Source organism: Belonocnema kinseyi, chromosome 6 (assembly GCF_010883055.1).
Source record: "Belonocnema kinseyi isolate 2016_QV_RU_SX_M_011 chromosome 6, B_treatae_v1, whole genome shotgun sequence".
Classification (NCBI taxonomy): Eukaryota; Metazoa; Arthropoda; class Insecta; order Hymenoptera; family Cynipidae; genus Belonocnema; species Belonocnema kinseyi.
The window spans coordinates 103,082,106-103,103,734 of NC_046662.1; the positions used below are offsets into that span (position 1 = coordinate 103,082,106).

Below are 21,629 nucleotides of genomic sequence, written 5' to 3' on the forward strand. Positions count from 1 at the left end.
ATATATATCTTTTGAAAATTAAAATTCGAAAATTTTTTCTAAAGCCTCCAGGGGACTTCGTTTTCGCACGAAAAAATTTTATGTGCCCTTATTGCATCCCGATCCACAATTATTTATTGTCTATTTTCATATTTCGAAAGATTGAGCTGTACAGTTTATAGAAGGAATAAATGAGCCACTTTTTAATTGTTTAAACAAATATAATTTGTTTAGGTAATTAATTTTCGAAAAATACTTTTGAAATCGTATTTTCTAAGTTAAACGTAATATTCAAAGATTTGGAGAAGTAGTCAATTCTGCTAAAAGCTGCATGTTATTGTTTGTACAATTTATTTTTTTTTCTTTAAATTTCCGTTAAGTTAAGTGTGAATGGTTTATATCAACAAAACAACAACGTCAACAACCAATAGAAAATAACATCAACAAAAAGTTGCTTAAGATAAATATTTAGAAAAATTGGACGTCTCTGCTTCACTTTTTAGAAATTTTGAAAATAAACAATACATAATTGTTTAAATGAATAAATAATGCCTTAAGAAACATTTTCTACTCCAAACAATGAGAACTAATTACATTTAAACCAGAAAATACGATTATTTTTTACATTTTTCGGTTTTAAATAATTGTTTAAACAATTTACTTAACGAAGTGCTTCAACTATTGCCCAGGGAATGCTCTGCGGAAAGAAACTACACGTGCGCAAGAATGTCCTGACAGTCTGTTTACATGTCTCACCCAGGTATGGATATATCCAGACTTTCTAGTTTTTAAGATCTGATCTGACCATGGTCTGACCTTATTTATTACGTATTGTAATGCGGTGGCAACCCAATTGTTACTTGCCCCCCCCCCCCAGACCATAATATTATAATATCATAACGAAAAATCAGACAGCGATAATTCCATGGCCGGCACAAGCTTAATTTAGAAACTAAGTTAAAATATAGATTGTTTCAAATAGTGGTGTGTAGAATGAGAGTGTAGTTACGTTTTGTTTATTATTTATGAGAGAAATATTTTACGTGACAATGTAAATAGATTAGATTAGATACCTGTAGGAAAGTGGAGAATAGCCAGACGACCTCCCTTGGACCCGAAAATCCCAGAGTCAATTCCATGAGGAAAATCCGGCAGGAAATAAGACTGCTGCTTAGCAACACGCTGCCACGGTACAGCCACTGTCAATTTAGAAACATTTCATCTCACTTGATCAAGCTGATCACGCGTATCCACCGCTACGATACACTTGTCAACATATGCAGGCAGCTCTGTTGAATCGACCGGCGTTTCACATGCCGGAACGCTCATGCGAGTCACATCAATGAGTCCCAACACTATAGCTAGAGAGGGTAGCACCTACCGCACACTGATTGTGGCGGAAGAAAAGTGAAACTGGCGAAGGCTGCACGGAAAAAAAATTCTTAAGGCGAACGAGTGAATCGAGAATATATTAAAGTCAAAGAAAGTCTCCGCTTAGATTAGATAAAACGTTGAGTTAGAAGAGTTAAACATTTAGTTACTTTATGTAAATTGTTCTCGTAAATCAGTAATTTGGAAACAATTGCTGAGTTGGAGAGTTTATTATTTTTGACAGATTATGTATAATTTTATTATCTTTTGATCAGAAAAACAATTTGATTGTCATAGAAATATTTTAACTTACACTAGCCAATCTTTCGTCTGGTATCGCGAAAATTAATTTCCCTGAAATCCGTATAATGTATTTGGAGGTCAAGTTTGTTGTTTTTATCGCGTTTCTTGATATTTCAATATAGTTATCGCCTACAATCGAAAAAATGGTAAATTATTATTACCGCATCATAAACTCTGTTAAATATTAACATGCGCGCACATTTTAAGTGGTAAACGACGTTTAATTGTCCAAAGTAAATCTGAACTTTCACTGCTCCCGATTAGACATTCGCCATTTTATTTCGCTGCTCCCACAATGTACAGGCACTGTTCCAATAATTCCTTCAGACGCCTATACTTAAAATCCCTAATATAGCTATACTTATCAGGGGTTTGACTATGGGATATCCCTGGTATATGGAAAACGGTCAAGGATATTCATTGAAGCTGATCCAGGAATCTTTCTTAATTCCTTCGTTCGTTTTCAGCTAAATGTTTAGCTATAATAAGGAATAATATCCCTGGCACAGCTCAATTTTTTTTACCGTGTGTGAAGGAGAGGGTTAGTTTTGTGTCGGCCATCGACTAGTTCGCAGTTTTTGTAAAATCCACGTAAATAATTCCCAAAGAGACGAGTCCATTCTTGTTAGCTAAGGCAGTAGATACAGGAAAAAGCTTCGGGCTTCAAGGGTTAAGGTAGGGGTCCAGCTTTCTCCCTTTCAGTTTGTGTTCTCTTTATTTTTCTTGTTGATTAAGATTATAGATTTTGGTTGAGAAAATTTGTGTGTGAATTTTGTATGAAGAAAGGTTAGATACAGTACTAGAGTAAAGCATAACTTCCATTTTGAGTAATTGTCTCTATTGAAAATTCCTATATAGGTTCCTATATAGGATCCTATATAGAAACCTAATATAGGATCCTTATATAGGGTCCTTATATAGGAACCTACATAGAATCCTATATAGGATTCTAGATAGGATGCTATATGTTTCATCTATAGGTGCCACCTATAGGAAAGGACATAGGATCCTATATAGGTGCCTATATAGGACACTCCCTAATAAGGTACCTAATAGTGCCTAACTGATGATACCTAACTAATGATACTTCATGGTACGTATGTCTCTAGATGCTCCTGGAGGACTGTTTGTAATTAATTAGATCAACATTTTTCTATTAAACTTCATAAGTCACTGTTCAACTTATTATCAAATTCAAATCAATTGAGCCCGTAGCTTCTTTCGCCCCCACAGAAACCCTTTATCCTGAGCTGAACAAAATTTCGGACTTATTTCCGTAAAAATCTAGAACGATAGTTTTTCTTTTGAATTATTATTTTATAGTTGAGCGTATGTTTTTCTCTTCAAGGGACACAGGATTGGTGTCTGGCACCCTACTTCTTATTTTCAGGTAATTATAAATTTTCTTTTTCTACGTTGCCGCCGGGGGTTTCGTAGCAGAGCATTTTGCATTGTGTCCCACAATGCTGGAAGAGACGTTATGGTATAGTCTATAAAGTCTGGTATGGCCTAGACCTATCGCTAATCAGCTAGCCCAGGGAAAAAAGTAGTAATTTCGAACAGAAAATTTTGCTTTGGACACATTTCGAAACAGTTTATTGAGAATAATGAGAGGAGAGAAGAAACTTATATACGTCAATTGTACGGGCCATATTTTTAACTTCCTAGCATTTGATTCTGTCTTTTGATAAAGACTACACTAAATCAACCGTCAATTATGATCACAGCTTACAATCACTAAAATAAGGAAAACATGGCTCAATTACATTTTAATTACCTGCATAAATGTCCTTCAATAATTTACAAAAGAATGAAAAAAAAGATTAGGAAAATCGGTCGATATGGTCAATAATTAGTGTAATCGTACGCAAGCTTATGTAATCTTATGTAATTATATTAATAATAATAAATAATGTATTATATAATTTCTTAAATTATATTAATTAATCAATAATTATTATTGATACTAATAGTTTTTTATTATATTATACATATATGTATATATTAATTAATTAATAATAATATTAATAATCGAAAATTGAAAACCTACAGAAACCGGATGTGCGAATAGATTTCCAAAATAAAATAATCGAAAGCATAGATAGGGCAACATGGGAGGAGATTATAAAAAAAAAGATATAGAGGGCGCATGGACAAAGTTCCGGGACATCATTGTTAGGTGTGGGATCGAACTGTGTGGTACCGCGGTTGTAAGAAGAATGTCTGGTGATGCGTGGTGGATTGATGAAATTCGGGCTGCCCAAAAAGCAAAGAAAGAAGCGCACATGAGAACTTTGAACATCGTAGGTCTTAGCAATGAGGAAAGAAATAGACATATAAATCAATACAAACGCAAAAGGAGGATACGCAAAACATTAATTGAAGAAAGTAAAGATAAAATTAGAGCAGAAGAAGAGAAGAAAATACAAAACGACTTTGAAAGAAGCAAGAAACTCCTTTATAAAAAAAATGAAGGGAAACAAAAGTACAGAATTTGTCAACATGAGAAGTAGTAAATGGAGAAATTCTATGATGCAGATGGGATACTAGACGCTTTCAGAAACTGTTTTAGGGGACAATTCGAAGATGAAGCTATAGAAAACCACAACTCTGATGCAGAACACGGTGCGTTAGAAAACTCAATTGAGGAAGACTGTGTCGCTGAGGTTAGAGATATAATTAAGAACTTGAAAAACGGTAAGGCTGCTGGAGTAGACTGTATTAACGCTGAAATGCTTACACGCGGTGTCGAGTACATACCAGATAGAGTGTGCGAATTGGTAAATTTATGTTTCGGGATGAGAGACGCCCCAGACGATTAGAAAAAAGCGATTATCGCACCAATTTGCAAAAGAAAGGGAGATAAAAGCGACCTAAATAATTACAGAGGGATTTGCTTATTAAGTACCGTAAGTAAAATACACTCAAAAATAATTATTCGTAGGGTAATGAAAATAACAGAAGCAAAGATTTCGGAAGTCCAAAGTGGATTTCTGTCAGGAACGTCATGTACGGATAAAATATTTAGCTTAAGACAAATCACAGGAAGAAGTTTTAAAGTAGGAAAAAAAGTTCTCTGCATTTTTTGACCTAGAAAAAGCTTTTCACAAGGTAGACAGAACTAAACTTTGGGAAGTCCTGAAACTGCATGGAGTTAATGGATGGCTCCTACAAGCTATAAAAACAACATACACACACGGGTAGCAAAGCGAGTGTAAGAGTGAATGGGAAACTGAGTAACTGTTTCGATATTATTTAAGAAGTTAGACAAGGATGCGTTATGTCTTCATGGTTATTTATATTATTAATGGACAAATGATTAAGAATGGTTCTTTTCGACGAAAAAGGTGTGGTTTTCGTAACAGTAAGGGTACGTGGGTTAGCGCTCGCAGATGAGAAGGTTGTTATGGCAGAGTCAATCGAAGACTTGCAAAGAATGTTGAATAAACTGAACGTAAGCATGAAGAGCATGGACCTCAAAATTTACGCGAATAAAACAAAAACTATGGTGTTTGATGGAAATAGTCAGAAAACACTATGCAATATTGTATGGATTTATTTCGTAGACACTTCATCTTGTAATTGGATTAGAAACAGATTAAAAATTTCTGTAAAATTTCAGCATAGTATAAACTCTACACATTGTGCCATTTGATAGTATAATTCTATGGCTTGATCCTCACTTCGAAAAAGTAGGCTCCTGCGATTTCAGTTAATAATATCTTAATTTTTCGAATGAAAAACAGTGAAATTCGACTACAAAATATGAATCTTAAAGCAAAAGGTTGAATAAATTCTGACTAACAGCACATTCATTGTGACGCCAGCAGTTGTAATTGGAAAAAAAAAATAATAGCAAAGTTGAGCGCGGCATCACAGACACACCTGACGTTTCGTATCGAGACACAGGCCCCAATATTCCGTTCACCATGAGTACACTCATGGTGGCAGTTTGCTACTTCCTAGGTGCATAAAATGCATCAATTTTTAATTAAATTGAATAAAACAGGAATCAGACCATTTATCGAAAAAAAGCTTTGTCTGATTCTGTATTTAGAACTTTATATTTAGTGGTTAAAATATGAAATCAAACAATTCAGAAATGTAGGAGAAAAGCGTGGTTCAGTAATACATGGGCTGATTTCCAAGCCTAAGGAAGTACCTTAACGCTGGGAACATTACCCGCAAATATTCCGCCAGGATCCTATGTGAAATTAGATTGTCGGGCATTGCCGCCTAATATCACAGTGGCTTTGCAGAAAAATCTTAGCAGGTTCTCATAACGATTACAAAAGTCTGCTAAATTTTCTGAATAAAACAGTGCTTCTCTAATCTTCAAACACCATTTTCATTCAGAGCTATTAAATAAATGCAAGTAAAAATGTTGTCACGAGGCACACTTCTCACAGATCTGAACTTTTACATGACCCCAAAACTAAGAATATATTGGAAAAAATGTGAAATAATTCTCTTGTGTTCTGCAAGATGCTATGCTCTCCTGATGCAAAATTTTATTATTATGATTGAGTATCAAGCTTACACGCAAATTTTCTTGTATTTTGTTTATTTAATTTATTATGCTTATTTCTACATTATATTATAATTTTTATTTATCAGGTGGATAATTCGCCACTGACATGCGTGAAAGATTTTTTCATATGAGCAATTCCATGTCAAATCATCCAAAGAATGTAAGCTATTGTTAGTAGTTTTGATGAAAATTATAATATTTGTTCTCTAATTCGTAATAAGATGCAGTTTTGAAGAAATATTTTTTGAAACTAAAAATGTAAAAAATTCTTGGATTTTTAAAAAACGAATTCCTAAACTGAATTTCTAAAAATAATACACTTTTTTTATAGATATCTTACAATGCAGGACGTGGCATCACGAGCGCAGTGAAAAAAGTCCAAAGGTCTGAACTCTGAAGTTCGCGCATACCAGTATAAGTTATACTCGTATGCCCGAACTTCAGAGATGAAACACTCGGTCGCTCTTCGCACTGGGCTCGTCACGCCACGACATACGTTCCACGACCTTCCTCGAAAACTAGCAAGAGATCCCATTTTGAAGTTTACCTGGCTTTTGGAGGACAATGTAAGCAATCTGTAAAAAAATAAAGAAGAAGCTGTGCATTTTTCAGATATACTAAATACTAAAATTTTCATCAAAGTTACTAACAATAGCTTACATTCTTCTGGTGATTTGATATAGAATTTCTCATATAAAAAAATCTATCACGCATTTCTGTAGCGAATGATCAGTCTAATAAATGAAAATTATAATTTATTACGAAAATAATAAAGCTTGATTTGATAATAAAACAAGTTTGATACTTTATCATAATATATAAATTTTTTTAGGCGAGCGCAGTCCACCTCAAAGTTTTGAAACGGCCCTGCTAAGCGAGCAACTGTCATACAAAATCTAGATAAAACGTTTTCCTGCAACTGGGAAATAGAATGGATCCTTTATTTAACACTTTTTTCTACTCCGTCGACTGAGGCCTTGCCTCATTAAAGTCAAGATTGATCTAAGCGACTTTTATCCTGGAAAGATAATTTTAATTCAGTTGTTTGGACCAAATAGGAATTAGTATACATTGCCACACAGTTTAAGCTAATAAGAAGCTTCCTCAGGCTTGAAAATTAGCCCATGCAATTATAAATGACTGGGTTTCTTTCACAGTTATTAATTTTTTAACGTCATAATTCAACCACGTAATCTAAGTGGATAAATACAATCCCTCAAAGAAGAATTTTTCTAAAAATGGTTTGGTTCGTGTTTTATTGCAATTGATTGAAAATCTAATGCATTTTATGCGCGTGGGGTAGTTTAAATATCGGAAAACCCAAGGATTGTGCTCAGGATTTTATTGAGTGCCTATCCTGCCTCACTCAACCTTCCTATTGTTAAAGATAAGAGCCGGATGAAAGCCATTAAAAATGATTAAAATATTAGAGAATTTAATTTCAATATTCTGCATTAGATGCATTAGATAATGACGAGACGTGAAAAAAAAGAAAGAAGATAATCGTTTAATGTTAAACTTCTGTTGTAGTATTCGTGACTTATCTTCTCTTCTCAGATTCTACGACAAAAAACATAGAAGAAAGATACTGCGTATTTTTGAATCGGAAAAATGTCGAATTGGAAGTTATTTCATTTTCAAAAATACATTTAAAGGGTATGCAATTCGCAGCTTTCTCTTCAGCAATTCCTTTTCCATAATTTTCAACCGAAAACTCGAATTTCATCATTTTTCTTTTTTTTTTTTCTTGAATCTGTTTGAAATACAGCTGCTTGCTTTACAATGAATGTGCTGCTGCTCAGGATTCATGCACTTTTTTGTGTCAAACAAGATAGTTACAATTTTAAGAAAAGCGATTAATTAATATCAGCTGAAGGGATGAAGTTCCAAACATTAATTTTTAACAAAACAGTCCCAGATTCAAGTAAATAGTTGAATATTCAACCGAAAAGATGCTTTGTTAACCAAGACGGTTTGTTCATGCATTTGATGAAATCATCAAATGTAGAAATGAGTAGTGGGGGTGAAGGGGTTATAGCGTCGTTCTCACTATCGGGGGCAAAGCGTTTTCACTAGCGGGAGTTCGCAGTACCGCGACTCGAGTGTATTTTATTTTCCAGCCCAAAAGATAATTTAAATACCAAAAAGATTCATTTACAACCGAAAACATTAAATTTTCAAGTAAAAAATATATATCGTCAATCAATAGGTATAACAATTCAGTTTTCAGTCAGAAACATAAGTTTTCAACCAAATCGATGCATTTTGAACCATGAAGACAGCTGATTGCCCAAATTTTTTTTAGTGTGTGAGTGAGGAGTGGAACCACGAACTTCCAAGAATTCGTTAATGTTTGCCAAGAATGGATAACCGGGGCCAGTTCCGCGCACATGCGCATTGGCGGTTGCCATGGCAACACCATTTGAAAGTTTTGGACTTGTGTTTTGAACACGAAGGAGTGGGCAGTGGGTAGAACACTTCATGGGGAGTGGGTAGAACAGGTGACAGCGCAAACAGCACTGCACATGTGCGCGCAACTGGCCCTGGTCATCCATTCGTAGAAAAAATTTACAAATTCTTGGACGTTCGTGGTTCCACCTCTCCACCCCAAAAACATAGGGTGATACCACTCCTTAATATTCCTTCGTGGTATCGGCAAACGTTTTTCAAGTTGTCAAGTCAAATTAGTAAGTAAAAGAAGTGAAATATAATTCATGCTTTTAGTTCAGTGAATAACATAAGATTGTGATTATGAAAGGAATCCATTTATAAAATTGGTGAGTATAGAATTTAATGAAACGATATGAACGTTGAATTTTGCAATTAGAATTTATACTTACCACTTCCATAAAGAACTTCTTTGATTACCACAATCCTAATAAATCCACTTGACTTGTGTATGCACTTAACCAACAGTATTTTTTATTATAGTTTACACCTTTTGACACTCATTTTACTTGACAGCTCGAAAAACTTTTGCTGGTAGCAAAAGATAACAAGCTCGAATAACCTGATAAACATACTTTATTTTTAAAAGCTGTTTCACTCGCACTTTTTCCGTGCGTAAGAAGAAGACAACGTGGCTTGTGCGCACTAAATGAAGAGCGATAACTACTTATAGTCCTGCCACTCACGGTTTCAAAAATGGAATACTTAAATAAATACTTAATACATACTGTCAAATTTGAACGTTTTTGCACAATAATTTTATTTTCAAGGTCTACAATGTCTACATTACCTACAATATAGAAAAAATGTTGTCAACGGTGACCATGAAGGTGAATTTATTTTTTCATTTTAGGCAATTGTGTCTTATCAATACTCACGCTGTCCGAGTTATTTAAAATCTGAATTAGAAACATTCCGGATTAAATCTTCTCATTTTGAAAGCCTGTATTAAACAATTGCGCTAACGTCACAGTAACTGCATTCCGCTCTTGATTTACATGTACTGAAAGTTCATTATACACGTATTAAATGTTTTCCATGAAAATTGGTCGTTTTTGTGTTGAAAATTCAACTATTTGGTAAAAAAAATGCATTCGTTTGTTGGAAAACTTCATTCGTTTCTTCAAAATTTACTAATTTAACATAAAATATAACTATTCTACTTTTGCTTACAAATTTATCGTTTACTGTTAAATATTTATGTATTTCCATAAATAAATTTATGAATACATTTAGATTCATCATTTGATTTGAAAATTCACATGTTTAACTGCAATTGCAATTATTCCACGTTTTGTGAAAACTAGATAAGTTTTTAGAGAAATTGAATCTTCGTGGTTGAAAATGCATCGATTTGGTTGAAAACTTATGTTTAGTTTATCTTATAGTTTATCTTTTGGGTAGAAAATTAAACTATTTGGCTTAAAAATATATATATAATTGGCAAGAAATAAAAACTTTTGGTAGAAAGTAAGCTTTGTTGTTGAAAATTCATACGTTTGGTTGATAATCTAACTATTTTGGTAGAAAATTCAACTATTTAGATAAAAATAAAACTATACATTTGAAAATTTAACTACTTGGTAGAAAATTAACTTTTCTCTTGAAATGACTTAATTTCTGGTTGAAAATTCAACCCTTTTGAAGATACTTCGAATTTTTGGCTTCATAGTTTTCATAGTTTTGTTGAAAAAGTATACATATTTTGCTGCGCGTTTGTATTTTTTCTGACTGAAAATTAATCTTCTTTACAAAAATTTAACACTTCCATTTTCGGTTGAAATTTGTTTTTTTGTTTAGTATAGAAATTCGCACTATTTGTTTGAAATTGTATGAATATTTAATTTTTGGTTGAATATTCAACTATTTGATTGAATGTGGGACTGTTTTGTTGAAAATTTATGTTTTCTACTTCATCCTTTCAATTGACATTGATTCATCTCTTTGGTTAAAAATTTTACCCTCTTGTTTCACACTGAATAGTGCATGAAACCTTAGCAACAGCACATTCATTATGAAGTAATCAGCTGTTTTTAGAACAAAGATTCAAGAAAAAGAGAGAAAAAAATTATGAATTCCGAGTTTTCGGTTGAAAATTATGAAAAACTAATTGCTGAAGAAAAGGTTGCCAATTGCATACCCTTCAAATGTAATCTTAAGAATGAAACAACTGGCAATTCCACATTTTTTCGATTCAAGAAGAAATTGCTGAAGAAAAGGCTGCGAATTGCATACCCTTCCAGTGTAATCTTGAAAATGAAATAACTGGCAATTGCAAATTTTTCCGATTCAAGAATACGCAGCATCTTTCTTCTATATTTTTTGTCGTAGAATCTGAGAAATGAGGATAAGTTACGAAAACACTCAACAGAAATTGAATGGATTAACCTATTTTATTCTTTCTTTTTCTAATCGTTTCATCGCTATCTAATGCATCAAATGCAGAATATTGAAATTAAATGCCTTAATATTTTAATCATTTTTAATGTCTCTCAATCGGCTCTTATCTTTAACAGCAGGAAAGTTGAGTGACGCTATATTAGGTACTATCAATTCTGCTTTTTTTCATGCATAGGAAGCCACCTCAGATTCTCATGATGACTCTAAGAACAGCGATGAAGTTTCGACAGGAGATACAGAAGAAGATGAAGAAATGCAGAAGGGTTCAATGAATATGGATATCCTGTTTCGGTATTTACGACAAGCTGGAAACTGTTGTACTCTTTTTACACTCGTCTTCCTTCTGATATTTGCTCAGGTTGTCACGAGCGGTTTTGACTACTGGGCAAGTTATTGGAACAATTTGGAAGCGGAACGAAATGATATTTCAAATAACATAACACAATCAACATCAAGCGACAAATTATTTTATTTTTTGGAATATGATGAATATGGACTACTGACAACATCGAACAGCATTTATATTTATGGAGTTCTTTTAGCATTATGTATGGTAGCGAATTTTCTGCGTGCTGCAACATTCATAATTATTTGTACTCTCGCTGGAAAATATTTACATAATTCTATGTTTTCGAATCTTCTACATGCGAACATGAAGTTCTTCGATGCAAATCCGTCTGGTAAATCTTGCTTGAATGATCTAAAAGAATGAATACTACACAATTAAGCATTTTATTTGATTATTTAATTTAATTTTATTGTCACTTTTACCTAAATACATACAAATTTTTTTAGGACGAATTTTAAATAGATTTTCTAAAGATATTGGTACAATGGATGAACTATTACCAGCGGCCCTCGTAGAAGCAGCGCAAGTGTTTTTTATTATGTTAGGAATATTTGTTATGGTTACGATTGTAAATTATTGGATGATAATTCCTATTCTTGCAATGATCATATTATACAACCAAATCCGAATTTACTATCTAAAAACAGCTCAAGCACTAAAAAGGCTGGAAGGTGTCAGTAAGTAAAATTACTTCGAATAATTTTTATAATGCAAAAATACAATACAAGAAAAATAAATAATACTCTCTAGGCAAAAGTCCAGTATTTTCATATATTACTTCGAGTCTGAATGGTTTGACAACTATAAGAAGTTGTGGTGTCGAAATGGAAGGGAAGCTCAAACAGGAATTCGATTATCTTCAAGACACTCATACTAGTACTTGGATACTTACAGTAGCTTCATCCAGTTGTCTTGGTTATTACCTTGACATCATTGTTTGTATCTTTATTGCATTCGTTACGTTTACCCTGATTCTTACAAGTAAGATTCTTCATAGATCAAAAATTTTTTTCCACAGATTATAAAATCATTAAATTTTCTAATTCATAAAATTTTTTCTCAACAGATGATGTTACTGGCGCCGATGTTGGGTTGGCTATTTCACAATCTTTAATTTTGTCTGGCATGTTACCATATGGAGTAAGACGAACTGCAGATACGATTGGATATATGACTTCTGTAGAAAGAATACTAGAATACACTGATCTTCCGCAAGAACATCCATTAGAATCTTCTAATTCGTTAAAACCTGCATGGCCATCAAAAGGACGAATCATTCTCAAGAATATAAACTTAAGATATAAACTGAACGGGCCTCTTGTCTTGAAAGTGTGTACCTGATAATATAATGGCTGCCATGGCGGTGTCCCATTGCAACGTAAACACTTGGTGGAAAACGCAATGCGTCATATCATTCAATATGTCAGTCAATGATAGTATTTCTGTAGATTTCCAGGAGAATATCATGGTCGGAAATGTCCATTGATTTGACATTTTACGTTATACACCAAGTTTGACGCTGTCATGGGACACCGACCTCGATCTTTTTTATTCCTGCTGGAAATAAATGGGTAGAATTACTATCCAGCCACTATCATTTTCTATTTTACCCGTTCAAATCCTTTTAGACATCTTATTCCAGATGTAAACAGTCTTATCCTTTTGAAGCGCATTCTCTCTACCCATGTCTTTCCCCGTTTATTCCCGCCTACTCTTTTTTATCCGTTGGGTAATATAAATTCATATGTATCGTTTTCTATCGTTAATCATATATTTCCTTCGAATTAAATAGGATTTATGTGAATATGCGGAGGACAGATTTGAATACAATTACCGAGATTCAAAAAGATAGGTAATGACTGCAATTAGATGATGAGATACAAAGGGCAGACAAATAATAGAAACCAGTTGACGTAGATAGAGGATAGATTTGGATAAAGAGAATAGCAAGTAATAGCAAGGAGAGAAAACTGTATTTTACGAAAACGTAAAAACTTTTTAGCTGATACTTGGTGCAGATGGACCACAACTGGCAAGTGGAATATCTGCGAGATCGAGAGGGGAAAAGTAAGAATTATGAGATAGTAGATAGTCCACTCGCTAGTCGTGGATCCTCCCTTTTAACTCTCGGACAACAAGTGGCTTCACTTTTCCGAAGCAAAACGAATTAGCATTGAATTTTCACACTATTACTTCGTAACCTAAAGTTTTATAGATTGCTACAGGTATATCGAATCAGATCACTGCTTATGCCAGGACCGATATGTGCTCTAATGTTACGGATTTTTTAAAAAGTTCTTCTAAAGGAAATCATTATTTCTTTATCACTGTTCACTAATTGTCAACAAAGTAATTCAAATAATACCGTGTGATGATAGAATACACCGAAACCAGCGATAAGGTAGAAAAAAGAGAGCTTATCTTAGACACGGTGGATAAGTAAATAATTACATAAAGATAGGAGTAAATAGGCCCCCATGTCCTTTGCAGAATGCGAAAACTTTGTATGCATAGAGAATCTCTGCTTTTATTTCCAGCAGGAATAGAAAACTCAGAATTCCTTAAATTTTTAATTTGTTCGATAATAATTCATTCAATTATATACATTTTAGAACCTAAACTTGGTGATAGAATCAGGATGGAAAGTTGGTATAGTCGGTAGGACCGGCGCAGGCAAATCATCTCTGATATCAGTTCTTTTTCGTCTGTATAACGAAGGATTGGAAGGGGAAGTGATTATAGATGGAATAGATACAAATTCGATTGGTTTACAAGATTTACGTTCACGTATATCAATAATACCACAAGAGCCTGTCCTCTTCTCTGAAAGTTTACGACGTAATTTGGACCCGTTTGGCATATATTCAGATTCACTTCTCTTGGATGCTTTAAGGGAAGTAGAATTAGGGGATCTTTCTTTGGATTTACAAGTATCTGAAGGTGGAGGTAATTTCAGTGTTGGCGAAAGACAGTTGATATGTCTGGCAAGAGCTATATTGAGAAACAATAAAGTACTTTTATTAGACGAAGCCACAGCCAACATAGATTCATAGTAAGTTTCTCAATTAGAGCAAAAATTGTGCTTTTCATTCAATTTTTATGTTGAAAATTGCTCTAAATAATTTGTCTGAATAACTGATTCATTGTTGCAGTACTGATACCCTAATTCAAAAGACGATTCGAACCAAATTTACAAATTGTACTGTGTTAACAGTAGCTCATCGGTTGAATACTATCATAGACAGTGATCGTGTAGTTGTGATGGAAAGAGGTCAGATGGTGGTAAGTTGAAATGAAGTTTTACATTCTGTCAAGTGTTTTTGCCTTACGGAAATGTATGGCAAGGAAACAATGACACGCGTGACATCGGTCGCACGTGTAACCTGGCCAATATTATACAAGTAAATAGAGTCTTTTAAAACATAATAAAAATTAAAAAAAAAACAAATATCTTCTTCGTAATGATGACATTTTTATTGAAGATAGAAAGGCAGCGTAGATGCATTAACGATACACAAACGAGGTAAGCTGTGTAGTTGGTCTAAATATAACAAACTTTTAGCTAGATATCTCCTTTTGTGTGGAACTGGTATGATCGGAAAAAATGCTAGTAAGGTAGGAGTCGGACCGAAGGAACCGAAAGGAGCCTCTACTAAGTACCCCTAAAAACCCCACTGGGTCCATCTTCGGTTCCTTCTTTAAAAACTCGAAAAAACAGCAAGATCGACTTTTAAATTTTCATTAACTCCTGCTGAAGGTGACTTCAAGCGCATTCATAATAGCTCAAGTAGTATATTACGCGCGAAGTTTAAAAATAAAATTCTATCTCGCTTGCATGGCAGTGTTCTTGTCTGAGGTTTCTAATGCATTGCGCTAGCATTCAGACAAAATTCTCAAATTTACCAACGGAACGCTTATTAACTGCTACTAAAAGAATATGCACTTGAAGCCACCTTCCACCCATGTTAATGACAGGTATTTAATTTTTTAATTTTTTTACGGTGCAAGAAAAAGTATTGCGATTACTCCGTGAGTTTCTAAAGCAAATTTTAACGTAGAATACGAACTTTAAAAATTTAAAAGTTGATCTTGCTGTTGTTTTTTTTTAGTTTTTTTAAGAAGGAACTGAGGGGGGACTCAGTGGGCTCTTTAAGGGTACTTTGTAGAGGCTCCTTTCGGGTCCTCTGGTCCGCCAGGGAAACTTTAACTGAATCACACTGTGTACAGTCGCATGTTAAAGAATATGAACTTAGTAAAGTAACGAAGTGGCGCCATCAAGTCGAGATAAAACAAACTACAGCTCTATTCCGGCAACCCCTCCACCCCACTTTTCTGGGATTACCATGAATATTATAACATATTTTTAAATTTATATTTACAGGAAGAATAATTTACGTAAACAAACCGTTTTATGCAATATAAAAAACATGAAATAGCGCATGATCAAAAATGCATTGAGTTTTTTTCATATTGCATGAAATGGTTTGCTTATGAAAATTATCCTTCCCATAATTCTAAATGAAAAAAATATATAAACAGAGACATTAAGCCCGGCGCTTAAGTACCACTACGAACAGATCGGTCTCTTTTTCAATTTAAAATTAAAAATGGTGTAAATTTATTTCAAACAGAAGATGTAAATAATTTTGGAAATGTTAATAATATAATCACTCGCACGATATAGACTCGTTCACATTTTAGCCTTAAGGCGCTTTATCAGAAAGGCAATCGCGTACGAATTTTGAGGTCGCACGGTTGAATATTTTTGTCTAATTTTCTGCATACCTCATCTAAATAATCATATCTCAAATCAAGCAGAGCCGGTTTTTCGATAAAATGTTTATGTTTGGTTTGATAATCAAAATAGAGGACAATAGCAGTGACAATCGATGAGAGCTGTATACGTATGTCCATAGCGAGCCTGCACACCCTCGTCAAACTTAAATCATTGTTACGAGATTTCGGCCAGTTACAAAAACTGACATTATGAAATCATTGATTAATTCAATTTTAATTAACAGAACTAATTAATTTCTATAATTACAGTAAATTTAAAAATATATTTTCATGGAAATCGGTTAATATTTGCAGTAACAACGTGGTAGTTTAAAAAAAAACGAGTATTCTATTTTGAATTTGTTGGCCGCACGGTTGAATATCTTTGACTCATTTTTTGCACACGTCATCCAAATTCTCACATCTTAAAGCACGCAGAGCCGATTTTTTAATAAAATCATTACATTATAGATTATACGCGCAGAAAATGCATATAAGCTGACACTGCGTTTTACTACTACTGTTTTTCCCGTTTTGACTATTAACCAAAATATAAACATTTAATCAAAAAAAGGACTCCGCTTGCTTCAAGATATGGTTATTTAAATGAGGCATGAAAAAATTAGAAAAAAATATTCAACCGTGCGGGCTCAAAATTCAGACGCGATTGTCATTCTGATTTCCGTAATAACGACAAGATAACACTTTCATTTTTATGAGATAACTGTCTATTACAAAACCTGTCATTATGAAACCGTGGATTCATTTAATTTTTATGTGCAAAAACAATTTATGTATATAATTGCCAACAAATGAATAAAAGATTCAGGAAAATTGTTTCCTGTGTGCAGGAATAATGGCGTTTTTAGGGAATTTAGCCTAACTTGTTTAAACAATTATTATTTATTTGCATGCTAAACAATTGTGCAAATAAATAATTAAATCATTTTCAAAACAAATCATTTGTTTAAACAATTTTTTCCCGTAAATGGTAAAAAAATATTATTTACTGCAATCGATGATACAATCAACGAATGGTCAATGTACTTTTTTTAAAGAAATTTAGCAATTGAGTACTCGGTTCTTACTTCTTAGGCCGAAGGGTTGAATATGTTTGAAGCATTTCTTGCATACATCATCTACATGCTCATTTTTTGAAGCACACAGAGCCGCTTTTTCAATTCAATCATTACATTATAGCTTATAATCTAGATTACACGTGCATCTAGATTAAAAATAAAATCTATATTAAACAGCATATTCAGCTAACACTGCGCGTTATTACTACTGTTCTTCTAGCACTACTGTGCTTGCTTTAAGATATGGTTATTTAAATCAGGCATGCAAACAATTAGACAAAAATATTCAATTGTGCAGGCTTAAAATTTCGACGTGATTGTCATTCTGATATCCGCAATAGCGACATTATTATGAGTTACAATTATTATTTATTTTCACAATCGTTTCCTCCTGTAAGTCGTAGGAATCATCTTTGTCAACAGTTGCAGTAAATGGTATTTTTCACGATGTACTGGAAACAAATTGTTTAAATAAATGCTTTTTCTTAATGTCCTAAATATCCTGAGGAAAATAAGCTTTTAAGATTCCTACGACTTACAGGGGAATCGATTGTCATAATAATGAATAGATGTTTAAACAAGTCCGACTAAATTCCCTAAATACTTCCGTTATTCCCGCACACGTTAAACAATTTCCTGAATCTTTTATTCATTTTTTTAAAATATAAATAAATTGATTCTGTAGATAAAAAATAAATTAATGCACGATTCCATAACGACAGTTTTTGTAACAGACCGTTATCTCATAATAATGAAAGTGTTAATTTGTCGTTATTGCGGACATGAAAATGTCAATCGTGTTTGAATTTTGAGTCCACACGGATGAATATTTTTGTCTAATTTTTTGCAAATCTGATCTAAATAACCATATCTTGCAGCAAGCAGAACCAATTTTTTGATAAAATGTTTATATTTCTGTTTATCAATGAGAAAGGAAAGAACAGCAGTAATAACGCGCAATGTTAGCTGAATAGCTGTTTAATCTAGATTTTAATTTCAATCTAGATGCGTATAATCTAGATTATAAGCTATAATGTAATAATGAAATTGAAAATGCGGTTCTGTGTGCTTCAAGATATGAGCATATAGATGACGTATGCAAGAAATGATTCAAACATATTCAACCCTTCGGCCTAAGAAGTAAGAACCGAGTACTCAATTGCTAAATTTCTTTAAAAAAAGTACATTGACCATTCGTTGATTGTGTCATCGATTGCAGTATAACTTGTTTTAAAGTACTAAATATCCTGAACAAAATAATCTTTTAGAATTCCTACGACTTACAGGGGCAAACAATTGTGCAAATAAATAATAATTGTTGAAACAAGTCAGGCTAAATTCCCGAAAAACGCCATTATTCCTGCACACGCAAAACAATTTTCCTGAATCTTTTATTAATTTTTTGGTAATTATATAAATGAATTGATTTAGCGCATTGACATTAAATGAACCCGCTGTTCCATAATGACAATTTTTGTAACAGACAGTTATCTCATAATAATGAAAGTGTTATGTTGCCGTTATTACGGAAATCAGAATGAGATTTACGTCTGAATTTTAAGCCCACACGTTGAATATTTTTGTCTGATTTTTGGTATGCCTCATCTAAATAACCATATCTTGAAGCAAGTAGAGTCATTTTTTCGATAGAATATTTATATTTTGTTTCACAATAAAAAATGGAAGAAAGGTAGTAGTAACACGGAGTGTTAGCTGTATATGCATTTTCGGCGCGTATAATCTATAATGGAATGATTTTGTTAAAAAAGCGGCCCTGCTCAAAATAGAATACTCGTTTTTTCACAAACTGCCACGTTATTACTGCAAATATTAACCGATTTTCATGAATCTTTCTTTGAGTTTATTGTAACTATATAAATGAATCAATTCTGGTAATTAAAATTAAATTAATCAATAATTTAATAATGTCAGTTTTTCTAATCGGCTAAAATCCCGTAAAAATGCCCGGCATTCATTCGCTCCATGTCATCACCCTGCGAGGAATCTTCTGACTTAAGTTTCACGAGGGTGAGCAGGCTCACTGTGGACATGCATGTACAGCTGTCACTGAGTGTCACTGCTATTTTTCTCTATTGTTCTCTACGTTTTTTATTATTACACAAAATATAAACATTGTTTCAAAAAACCGGCTCTACTTGATTTGAGATATGGTTATTTAGATGAGGTATGCAAAAAATTAGACAAAAATATTCAACCGTCCGACCTCAAAATTCGTACGCAATTGCCATTCTGATAAAGGGCCTTAGGACTGTACCTAGTGTGAACTGAATTATGCACAGTAGTGCCAGAATGCGGATATCTCTGGCATACGCAGCAGTTACTCCTTTATATTTTTAGTTTATGTAACGCTATGTGTCAATTTAAAAATACACAGAAATAACTACTGCCCATGCCAGAGACATCCGAGTTTTGACACCACTGATTAGGCTCCCTGACAAAAGTGTTGGATAGGAAGTCATTCAAAATAATCAGAGATATTTAAAAAATACTAATCACACAGATTAGAAGTCAATATGCAATCTATTGAAATGTGATCATTACAATACATTATAATATTGGCCATATTACGCGTGCGAAGTGCATGACGTGTGCACGATGTTATTAAAAATTATGGTCAATCAGGGAACGTTATTTTCATCTGTCGTCCGAATTGTTGTTTTTCCTATCGTTTTCATGTGGGCGCGTAAAAACTGCAAGAAAAAAATGACAAAAAAAAGATGACACGCTTGTCATTTTTTTCCTGACATATTTTCGCAAGGATTGTATTAAAACTATTTTATTTTTATCGAAATCTACGTGCATGATCATTATTTTCTTCTATTACAGGAATTTGGTTGCCCTTACGATTTATTGATAGATAATCCAAATGGCTACTTTGCACAGATGGTACAGCAAACCGGAGAAAAAGTAGCAGAAAAACTTTTGGAGCTGGCTGAGATTGCTTGCCGTCGAAACATGGCGCAAAGAAGTCTAGACCTTACACATCGAGGTTCTATAGATAATAATGATAGTAGTTTTGGAAACTTGTATACGACAAAAATGTAACTTTTTCAAACAGATCTGAAAATTTGCTAGTCATCACACAATTATTTCATATGTCGTTATAAAAAATGTATCACTGTAAGTCCAATTAATTTTCTGAATAAATGAATCATAAAACCATAAAAAACATTTATTACATCAAAATCACCATGAGCATTCTCTGAATCGAGAATGATACTCAGAATCAAAATAATTTTAACGTTTTCATATGACAACCAAACATTATTTCAAGAAACATTTTTTTGAATAAAGGCCAAAAGAATAATTGAATTTTCGTAAGTTAAACTTCAAAATTTGGAAATTTTTACAATATTTAAATGTCTAAATATCACACGAAAAATTGAATAGTGTTTATCCTAGAAGAATATTTAATTTATTTTATTGCATGTTTTATACTCTGTTATAAAATTGAGAAATATTCATACACAGAGTAAAAAAGTGCAGTAAAAAGTTTCAACATTATTCTTCATTTAAACATCAATACCTGCAGAAATGGATTTTGACTAATTTTATAGAATTTTTTCTATGAATTAATGAACTATTGTTTTTTTTACAAGATAAGTATTTGGAAAAAAATACTGACTTAATATAAATATATAAATAAATTAGAGTCTCTTTGCAAGATTAGAACGTGTATTCAAAAATTATTAGCATTTTGCTTGAATTTGCCGCTAGGTGTGCGTCGCACGAACTAATTACCTACGTGAATTCGTTATGCGAGTAACTAGCTAATCAAAAATGTACCTTCAAAAATGTACCGAAAGTTTGCAGAAGTGAAATCACTGAGCATTTGCTGAGTAAAAATGAGTAAAGTCAAGTTTACAAGCTTGTGCGTCATAGTCCTAACATCATGCCATGGCGCAATTTTACCAAAATAAAAATAACAATGAAAAACTCTTGAAGAATGGATTTAAAAAGTATTACTATTTGGAAATGTGTTGATAGAAAACTGTGACCGGGGTACCAACAGTGCGTAGATGAGGAGGATGCACTGTATCCCAATAGTGTATGTGGGGGGAGCGAACCGGTACGCGTTCAAAGGAGACTCTCTGTGTGAGGAAGAGGGGGGGAATAACGAAAGGGGTGGCGGTTGCTAACTGCTGTCGAAGCACACGCGGGGCGCTGGCTTGTTGTCGCTGTTGCTCGGCCAACCAAGAGTCGAGCCCTTTCATATCTTGAGGCACGTTTTTTTGCCTCTTGGGCAGAGGCAACTGTACACTCTTGGCCCCTCCTTTTATAAACAGTTGCCGGGCCGTTATACCGTCCATGGACAGGCAAGGTTCGTTTATTGCTATGAAGCGTGGTTGGCGAGTACGCCTTTACTCTGTTC

At 33.5% G+C, this 21,629-nt stretch overlaps 1 protein-coding gene across 4 annotated transcripts in view; it reads left to right on the forward strand.

The window, feature by feature from the left end:
- Window positions 1–20,384, forward strand: part of LOC117174831 (multidrug resistance-associated protein 4-like) — a 146,080-nt gene extending 125,696 nt beyond the window's left edge. For all 4 annotated transcript variants that reach the window (XM_033364210.1, XM_033364211.1, XM_033364212.1 and 1 more), the window contains 7 exons: window positions 11,208–11,712; window positions 11,828–12,058; window positions 12,132–12,362; window positions 12,448–12,710; window positions 13,994–14,433; window positions 14,534–14,663; window positions 20,084–20,384. In XM_033364210.1, coding sequence (XP_033220101.1) covers window positions 11,208–11,712; window positions 11,828–12,058; window positions 12,132–12,362; window positions 12,448–12,710; window positions 13,994–14,433; window positions 14,534–14,663; window positions 20,084–20,302 — 2,019 coding nt within the window. In that variant the 3' untranslated portion in view covers window positions 20,303–20,384. The remainder of the gene's footprint in view (window positions 1–11,207; window positions 11,713–11,827; window positions 12,059–12,131; window positions 12,363–12,447; window positions 12,711–13,993; window positions 14,434–14,533; window positions 14,664–20,083) is intronic.
- The last annotated feature ends 1,245 nt before the right edge of the window (window positions 20,385–21,629 follow it).